At 36.3% G+C, this 10047-nt stretch overlaps 1 protein-coding gene across 1 annotated transcript in view; it reads right to left on the bottom strand.

Annotated features, from left to right (window-relative positions):
- Positions 1-661: 661 nt before the first annotated feature.
- ASB3 (ankyrin repeat and SOCS box containing 3) overlaps positions 662-10047 on the bottom strand; it is a gene marked incomplete at its 3' end in the record, with an annotated part of 11378 nt that continues 1992 nt past the window's right edge. The window contains exons 3-8 of the mRNA XM_009708134.1: positions 9652-9764; positions 8926-9061; positions 7955-8132; positions 6367-6564; positions 3013-3264; positions 662-795 (exon numbers count right to left, since the gene is read on the bottom strand). Coding sequence (XP_009706436.1) covers positions 662-795; positions 3013-3264; positions 6367-6564; positions 7955-8132; positions 8926-9061; positions 9652-9764 — 1011 coding nt within the window. The remainder of the gene's footprint in view (positions 796-3012; positions 3265-6366; positions 6565-7954; positions 8133-8925; positions 9062-9651; positions 9765-10047) is intronic.

Genomic DNA, 10047 nt, shown 5'->3' with positions numbered 1-10047 from the left:
CGGTATGTTAAAGCTGCTTTTCTGAAGGCTGAACACAGTGAGCCCCAGTGTTTTCCTGGATAATCAATTATTGAATCTTTTTGGCTGACCACATTTTGCTTACAGCAGTGACAATGAACAGCTAGATTTGGAAGTATTTAATATGATGATTTACATGGTTTGTGTTTTAATTACTGTCAAATGCTTACACAACAGGATAGACACTTCATTGGAAATACAAATCAAATTTAAAAAAATAAAGTCAGTGGGATATTGTCTAGAAAATGTAACCAATATTGATCATCTTCCCTTAAATCTCCCAAGAGGCTGAACAAATCATTTCAGGAAGGCACAGTACTAATTTACAGTCACTACCCATATTTTATAGCACATGCATCAATTTGAAGTGGACAAGATAGCCTAAACTGAGAATACTGACTTGAAACATGCTAACTATGAATTGAACAATGTAATGAGTAACATTCATTCAAATATGTTTTGCTTGTTTGTTTGTTTAGGGTAACCACTATTTCTGCTCCGTAGTTCCTGGAAAAGCAATGTCTATCAACTATTGAACCTTCTTTGCCATCGTGCATTAGCACACAGAGCTGTTCCCCACTTACAGCCTGGAAGTTGCCATACGCAGAGACCTTTTTTTTTTTTTGCTAACTGCATCGCTTACCAAAATGGCTCTTGGGAGTCCACGTGAACTTCTCTTTGTAGTCTGAAAGGTCTTGCTCTACAGCTGGAGGAAGTCTCTTCCAGTTCGTGAACTCCAGGATGAAATTAAGGGCATTCTCGCTCACAGAGAAAATCCTGCATAACAAAAACTCCCATAAAATATCATTTTACACAACAGTATAAATATAGCAATGGAAACAATGCATAGAAAGCTTTACTATTTTCTAACAAATCCTTAACAACCTACATCTTAAGCCCAGAAACAGAAAACCATTAAAGAGAAATCCAAAGTAATTTTGACAGCACAAGCCTCTGCTAATGTAATTTTATTCTCCTCCATTCCTCTTCAAAAGTAAGTTAGACTGTAAGAGAAAAATATCTGCTCCGAAACCGAAATGCCTTGGTAATAGGCAGCATTCTCCCCTGCACTAATTCCTCATTCCATTTCCACCTAAATTTTAATAAGGGGTCAACACATCAGAGCATTATAAGCATCGCCATCACATTTGGGGAAAAAAATGCATATATATTCAGCTACTTATTTATTAAAACAAAACAAAAAAACCGCCATAAAATTCGCAAGTGTTTCAAGCTCTCCTTCTACTAGAGATTGCATTTATATGTATTCAGAAATCAGTATGATTTAAGTGAAGAACTTTTAACAATAGCTTAATTGACTAAAGTGTATAAGGAGGTTTAAGTAAGAGCAGGTAAAACCAACTCATTTAGTATTGAATTTAGTATTGAATGCTGAAGAGCCACACAATTTCACAGAACAGCTTCTCAGCTAGATGTGTACAATCCTGAATTTTCATCTGAATGGCAATCTAAATGCTCTGAATACACAAAATTACCAGACTAAAGATTTTTAACACACTTGCTTTTTACAAGAGGTTCATGTCAAATTTATTTTGTGTCCTTTCTAGTTTTTATTATTTCATTTTTCATATTTGACTGAACTTCCACACAGTCACCAAAAGCCATACAGGAGAGAGATCTGACTGCCTAACTTTAAGAGAATGGTGATTTTACTTTTCCCACCGGTAATTAAAATTGTCCGTGCTCTAGACTGACCAGTTTATGACTGATTATACAGTTGTTTTGCACAATGAGCCAGAGACAGTTAATGAACCATATGCACAAATGTCATTTGCTGTCTACTATCCTCCTGTTATCTTCCAGGACGAAATAGTTAATATTGAAGTTAAGACTACATAGATTATGATGTGTTATTTTAAAAAGTGGATATTTAAACAAAGTAAGTAATTGGTATAAAAAAATCTGTGGGTTATGTAACAAAATATCAAAAAGCATCACATATGATATACACAGACAGTAAGATTTGTTTATTCCCGGAATTGCGATTTTGTAGTGTGTTTACTTTTGCAATTACTTAGTCTTCTATGAATAAATGTGATCTACAGAAGCACAGATATACCGTACTTTATATATGCTCCTCTAATTACCGTTCAGAGCACCATGGATGTTAATGATTAACAGAATCTCACCAAGTCATAAATGGATGCATTTAAAACTACCAATGATATCTTAACCATGATATCTTTACAGTATCTGAAATATAAATCAGTTTAAGTAAACCTTAAAATCCTACTCCTTTCATACAGTTAAGTAATGCACATAATGCATTTATACATCTCACATTACGTTGTTAACAGCTGAGACATATGGTAGTAAAGTCTAAGCATCATCTTCACGGACAGGAAAAAACGAGAAGAAAATACAAATACTTCATAATTCTAAATATAAGTTTAATTCCATATGCCTAATTAAATATGAAACATCACCAAGCAGTTATTTGTATGCGGAAGAATTAAAAAAAATAAAAATCAAAACTTAAAAAAACCAAAACAAAACCAGACTGGAATTTTTGCCACGTTTTGTTTAACACAATCTCTAGCTGCATCTGTTTCCTCTCCTCCCAGCCTTGGCCCGGCTTCACTTTACATTTGTTTCCCATCCCTCCTGACTTCTTTCTTGGTATTTGAAAGTCTTCCTACCGTTACCATACTATACATACACATTCAGTTTGCAACTAAATTCAGGGGCTAATAGGAGATGTTCAATATACAAATTGTGAAATGATGCCCTCCATCAGGATAGCAATAAAACAATCTCTATTCCGACTTTCTTCCTAAAATAAATTTGTTTTACTGAAGCCAGTCATTACCCCTGAATGATTTATTTCAGGCTTTCCTTAAGCCTCACCATTCCTGATCATGGCAACTGATTATCAAGTACTATCCTCCAAAAGCACACGTTAAATAACATTGGCAACAGCTTTGCAGATTAGCATACAATATTTAAGTAAACAAGATAACGTTATCTGCTTACCAGAATGTGCGCATTAAATCCACCGGATTAAAACCAGCCAAGAGCAGATAAGGTAGCCATTCCTTGTACTCCTCGTGTGCTTTAATTGTGTAACTTAGGAACTCCGGTAACTGGTCCCCAGAAGGCAGTGAACAGCCCAGCTTCAAGAAGCGTTGAAACAAAGTAAACTTTTCATGGAACAGGCAATATCCCAAATTAATCCCAAGTAAGGTGATCCCGTATTTCAGGAAAATATCAATGAAATAAAAAAACCTATGAATAGCACACAGGGAACAGGACATCCTGTTAGTTTTTCCCCAGAAAGCATCTACCGTTTCACTTCTTACCTCCAAGAAAGCACATTTCCTCTACCAAAAATCCCCCCAAACCAAAGAAAAACCCCACGTGCCGTTCTGACTGCAGTTCTTTCTGGAAAGCATCAGTTTAAAATGTAGAGTTAGTTCAGGAGACCTCAGTCCCTACATTTAACTCATTTGTTCTTCTTGTCCTGGAAAACCTATGGTTCCAACCAGCTTCCAGCGCTTCAAAGCAAACCATTCGATCACAAACTGCTCAAAGTCATCAGTTACTGGTGTCTGTAACCCACAGGTATCACCACCCTCCTGATCCAAGCACCATGCCCCCTTCCTTAGGTTTCACCTTAAAAATATGTCATACGCAATAGATGGACAAGTCTGTGAAAATATCAAATGATTACACCCCACAATTCAGGGGCCAGCCTAATGTTCAAACATGTTAAGAGTTTAATTTCATCCAGCTGTATTTGCAGGAAGCTCTGAAACCCACTAAACTATTGTAAACAGTTTAAAATGTTTTTACTAAAATCAGTTTATTATTATAAATGATAATATGGTAATATGATAATGAACGAGATTATGACTGATAATTACTGTGTTGCTTTTCAGTTAGTAATTAGATGGCACATTACTTCATAGAGTTGATTTTGAATTGGTGATACATGTTACCTGCCTCATTTACAGCACATTTTTAGTAGTTACTTGGTCTGCATCCCTTCCCAGATTATTTATTGTATACTAAGAATAGGATAGAACAGGAAAAATTATGTCCAAGGATTTTTAAAGACCACTTCCTAGGAGTGTGCGATGAAAATTAGTAGTAACAAAGCCCAGAGGCTGCTTCACTGCACACCTTATGTGTCATTTATGGAGACAGGGGAAAGCACTTTCTGCCTCACACCTGATGTGTGATTTCACATGTGCTTCTTTCAGATCTGGATGAGTTCCTGCCTCAAGCAATTCAAAATCACTTGCAGCCCGAGGAGAGACAGAAGAGGCTGCACCAGGCACAGTCACTGGGATGTACTTTCACTATTTTAAAAAGAAAAAAAAAAAATTCTGTCCTTGATTTTCCCTCCTTGAAATAAGCCCTTTCAGTTCAAGTAGGATAAACTCAATCAGAATATTATTGCAATATTTTCACTTCAGGAACATTATGAATGACAGGCAAGTTATTTATTACAATTATGGCACTGTAGATTGATGGTGTACATTTGGTAAAGTTTTTAAAAATTTTCCTAGGCCAACTGTAAGAATGTGCGATCTTATTAATTAATAGCATGTACACACTTTACAAACACATATATTCAAATATATCCAGCAAGGAATATCCCAAAGTTAATTCTTTCAACAGCTTTATCGGGGGGGGGGGGGGGACACCCCCCCTCATCACCTCAAGACCACATTTTTTAATTATAACAAGCTTTCTTGTAAAAAATAATTTCTCAAATAGCCTCTACCCATCTGTGTACAAGCCTCAATTGTTTATAGGATTCAAGGCACCAAGAAGGCACATCCTGTAAATGTTAGTATTTTGGCTAAAAATGGTTGCAGGTGACAGACTTCTGGAATCTAAGAACTGTTAAAATATTGCATATTTTGCTTTTTCTCCCTTAGGTAAAAGAAATCAGATCAGAGCAGGTCCCATGTGGAAGACAAGAGGCAAGAATGAGAAACTGAAATCATGGTTCCCAAATGTAAGCCAGCCCCAAGACTATGATCTTGCATCTGCTGGATAGACTGCTTTTTCATGGGGGTGAACTAAATTCATTACTACCGAAACCTCATTAATTTAAATGGTAGCACATAAGCAATAAATTTTGATCCATGTATATTCTTGGATTCTGTTAGAATCCGAGTTTTAAGAAGATTTAAAAGCCTTTATTGATGATATTTTTCTTAATGCAGCACATTAGCCACATAACATTACTTTGCATTAATGTTCCTAAGGAGGAGTGTCTATAAAGGGTGAACTAACTAGAATTCTAGCATAATATTAAATGATAGGCAGCAGTCAGCTGAAGGAAAGAAAAAGTTTTCAAATGTATCGTCTACCACATGAAATTTCTCCGTTGTTCTACAGCACAAAGTAGGATCAGGTAACTGCTCTCAAGCCTCAATTAAAATGTAAAACACAATGACATTACAGCTCTACACAAAGCTCAGAACTGCCAAGAGGTGATTGAGATTTGATTCTTTCTCTTGATTTGAGCTGTGCCAGTATTCAATCCTTTGAATGTTATTTTATATATTGACTTTGTTTGGGAAAAGCACAAGGCAAGCTTGAGGACAGCAACATGTAGATCTTTTACAGTTACAGCCCACTCCTCCATGAATTAATTTCCCACAGAAAAAGGAGGAAGAAACTTCTGTACTAAAGGGAAAAAAAAAAGAAAAATCAAGAATAAGGACATGAAGACTACCTCACTGACATACCATATATATATACACACTTATGAGTAAGGCTTTTATACCTTATTATATTTCCTTCAAAATTATAGCCTTTGCATTATGAAATAAGCATTGTTTAATTTTTTACCAGGGGTGTGCATCAATCACCAGGCATAAAAAGAAATGGGTCATGACCTAAAAGAATGTATCATGCAGTTTCCCAGTCTTCCTTACAGATATAGTGTTGAGCTGATTAATTCTGCTTGTCTTACACACGAGTCTGGCATACAGAAAACGAAAACACTATTTTCCAATAACTCATCCATACTGAAAAGGATCTGGCTACTTAAGAGTCCTGTTGATCCAATTACAGCATTGAGTCATGTTCCCAGAAGACAGAGACGTGTCAATAAGGGCTTCTGAAAGCATGAAAACTGCAATTATGTTCTACAAGGCTCTTCTTCAAAGAGCTGAGCTTCCCTCAGGGATTGCAGCGAGGTTCTTCAGCTCGTGCATGCAATTCAAACCCCACCATTCGGATACTTACAGTTTAACTCTGTCAACTCAAAAACAGGGCAAGGAGGGCAGGAAAACTGCACATTTAAAATCAGTTAAATAAAGGCCAATGTAATTATGAATAGTTTCAATATATAAGAGATATACTTACTCTTTTTGGAAGACCATACACATGGGTGATCTGCAGTTGAAGTTAAGGCACTCCTGAGCATCTGGACTGTAGCCTTCTTTAAGTAACATTTCCAAACATTCTTTATTACCACCATATACTGCTGAATACACAGGGCTCACTTTGCCTTTGCCTTTGTCACAAATCCGATCAGTAACTGGTATCAACAACTCTAATATACTGCAAATATTTAAAAACACTACTTATTTTGTGATCGTATGCAATAATTAATTTTAAATGTATGGTCATCTTTCATATGGTCATTACAACTTAAGAAAATCCTACCTGTTTTTTCACTACTGAGTTTGCATAAAAGAACATCTGTTATCATTTCATACGTAGACCCATAACAAACATTATTTATTGCCAGCTCAAATTGATGGCAAAGCACATTTTAATACGAACCAGGGACAGGTATTTCCTATCATCCAACAATCCACTTTACAGCAAAAGAGTACCACTGCACATTAAATCCAGACTTCTAAGAAGTCTGGAAGCAAACTGAAAATGTGAGTTGCAAATAAAATGAAGATTGACTTCTGTTCAACAACACTCACTGAGATACAGAGACAGAAAAGTCATTCTCTTTCACAGCTCACACCTCCAGCCCACAACCTTTCCAGCTAACAAGGATTAGGGACAAAGATCAATTCCTTTGCTACTGGAACTTACTGGTGCTGCTCAGAGGTCACCAGTTACATATTGTTGCAAAAGCTACAAAGGCAGCATTTGATTTAAAGACATTTCTAGTACTGACAACTTTGCTAACCTATCTTCTGTTTCTGAGCAAATGAACAAAACCCAGCTTCCTCAGTATCTACTACAGTTTGCCCTCCTCATCAGTTTGAGGAGAGGCATAGATTTGATGCACAAACTTTAATGACAGCTCAGCTGATGATCTCCTTTTGCTGGGGGTTAAGATCAAGCACCTACTAATAATTTTGCACTTAGTATCATCGTTAATATATTTAAATGCTGTCACACATGTACAAATCATGGGGTTCTGGAGAGATGCTTCTCTGCCATGGCCTGCTACTCTGGGAACCTCCTTCTGCTCTTGGCTTTCTGCTGTGGAAGTGACTTGTATCATTGGGATTGGGCAAACTCTCTTCTGGAAAGACTCAGGGAACTGTTTTGTGGCTTTGATTTTCTGGCTGGTTCAGCTAATTCATTATTTGCATATGATTACTTCTGCTACTTAATGGTTAAGAATAGAATTCTAATTAGCAGCTGTTCAAGTCATGTATAAAGCATATGTTATTGTTATTTACACTTTAAAATGTAAAAGTAATATGGGTATTGACTGAATTGATATCCGGATCAGCACTGTGGAAAACCCTTTAAACTCATTAGGATATGGATCAGACCCAGATTAGATGCTGAATTAAAAACAGTTGGTCACTTAACTGGAACTACTAATAGACATTTAAAATACAAAAATAATTGCTAATTCTAAGCTACAAATCAGCTTGAGAACTCATTTTTCTTCCTTTTAGAGCTGAACTTCCTCATTGTCGATTAGGTTTTTATTACCAGAACCTCCTGTCTGAATGCCTTTTTAATCACCTACTTTTTATGGCCCATTTCAGCCGCCGCGTGAATAGGTAACTGCCAGTTATCCTCGTTGCAGTAGAGATTTGGATCTGCTCCTTTTGATAACAGCAGTTCCACACACTCCAAGTGACCCTCCTGTGCAGCAATCAGCAAGGGAGTGGCTCTGTCCTTAGCTTGACAGTTTATGTCCGCCCCTGGCAAAAAAAGCCAATACTTCACATCACCACTACAGGACACAAAATAAAATTAACAAATTAATGTTAATCAGTAATTGGTTTTCATCGAATGACTTCACAACACAACAGGTTTTCCACAGCAATAAGGAAACATTAACTAGCTTGTTGCTAACTTTTTAAACAGTCAGTGCTTTAACATTAACTCTGTCAAAGATTAGCACAACACAAGATAATCATGCCAGAGGAAAGGCAATGAGCTAGGCGATCTTTTGATTGCAATTATTTTTTAAGATTCTCCCCCTGTTTGGTAGATCAGTTAGTCCTATTTTATCTAGTCAGGTCACAGCTCTTTCAGGCTTCACAGTTATGGCAATTAATTTTGGTTGTAAGGGCACATGCACTTAGCCATACAAAACTTGTTGATTATGTGAATGAGGTTCTTGCTGTCACTTTATGACCAGAGAGAGGTATCTTCATTTACCTGAACAATATCCTATTACAAGCGCAATGTCATCAAAATCAGACCACTAACATAGTACTGTTGTCGGCTTCTAGAAGACCCTGATGATCCTTCATCTTTTCATAGTTTTAACTTGTTATTTCCTAGCTTCACTTGCTGCAAAGTACATTAAATTACCGAAACAAGATTTAAGCAATTAAGATGGTTTTGCATACCCATCTGCAACTAAAATTACATTTAAAAAGTATTAAAATTTGAAGTTATGAAGTGCAAGAGTAGAACTAAAATTGTGTGTGGTGACAGGCTGATGCACTTTACAAACAATGAAGCTAAATGAATGATCACTATTACCGTGGGATACAAGCAGTCTTAAACTCTCCAGCTTTCCATACTGAGCAGCAACAAACAAAGGTGTAATTCCAAAGTCATCCTTACATTCCTTGTTTGCCCCTTCCTCCAGGAGTATTTTCATTACCTCAGTGCATCCCTGAAATAAATATTTTTATTCTTAACCAACCAAAAAGCGGGGAATTGACATAATCTATTTTCCCCACACATTCCAAAAAGAAGTAAGAAAAAAACACAATATACTCAATATTCTAAAGATGTACCAAAAAAATTAATGGCAGAAAAAATTAGACAAGTTTAAATTAGTTTTTCACCTTTGCTTATTGACGTGATACATACAAATGGAAATTAAATTCATTTATTAGAACCATTAAGCTAATGGATTTCTATTCTGGAAAGAGGTCATACATCTCACGGATGATGAAATACTTAAATAGAACTCTTTCTGAAAAAATCTTGTAAGAGATTCACCTCCTAAATACAACACGTGAGCTTGTGAGTACATGCAATACATGCAATGCTTAAATAATCATTGCTTCCCAACATCAACATCTCATGTAGTTTCAGATACACTCTTCAGTGCATTGCAAGCCCTTCAGCAGTTAGACAACCTTATGACCGCTAGGGTAGGTTAAGAAAAACTACCCAATAAAAAGGCAAAGAAATAGATACATTATCACTCAGAATACATCAGTTCCATGGAAATTGTATGATACACTTACAGGTTACCTGAAAAGCAGCTTGGTGCAAAGAATTCCATCCAGACCAAGAATGAGGTCCTTTAACATTTGCTCCATGTTGGAGCAGAAACTTTACAATGTCTGCATGTCCATTTTCAACAGCTTCAAATAGAACAGGAAAAAAAAGGAAGAAAAAAAAATTCTATTAAATGGATTGAAAGAACTCATTGAAAAACTCAAATAGTCTCACTGCTAACCTCCTGACACAATAACCGTAATTCTTTTAAACTTGCCTTAGGTATGCTTACTTGCCTTTTACATTTAGACCCCAAAACAGTATTAGGGAACGGAAATTTATCAACAAAGTTTTTAGTTAGACTTGTTAAAATTCCACCTACGTTGTGCTAACACAGATGACAAAAGCAAGCTTCTCTCCTCACTCTTT

The sequence above is a fragment of the Cariama cristata genome, unplaced genomic scaffold (assembly GCF_000690535.1).
Source record: "Cariama cristata isolate BGI_N322 unplaced genomic scaffold, ASM69053v1 scaffold39909, whole genome shotgun sequence".
In the NCBI taxonomy this organism is placed as follows: domain Eukaryota; kingdom Metazoa; phylum Chordata; class Aves; order Cariamiformes; family Cariamidae; genus Cariama; species Cariama cristata.
The sequence above is the reverse complement of the archived record's forward strand: the minus strand, read 5'-3'. Positions and strand labels throughout refer to the sequence as shown.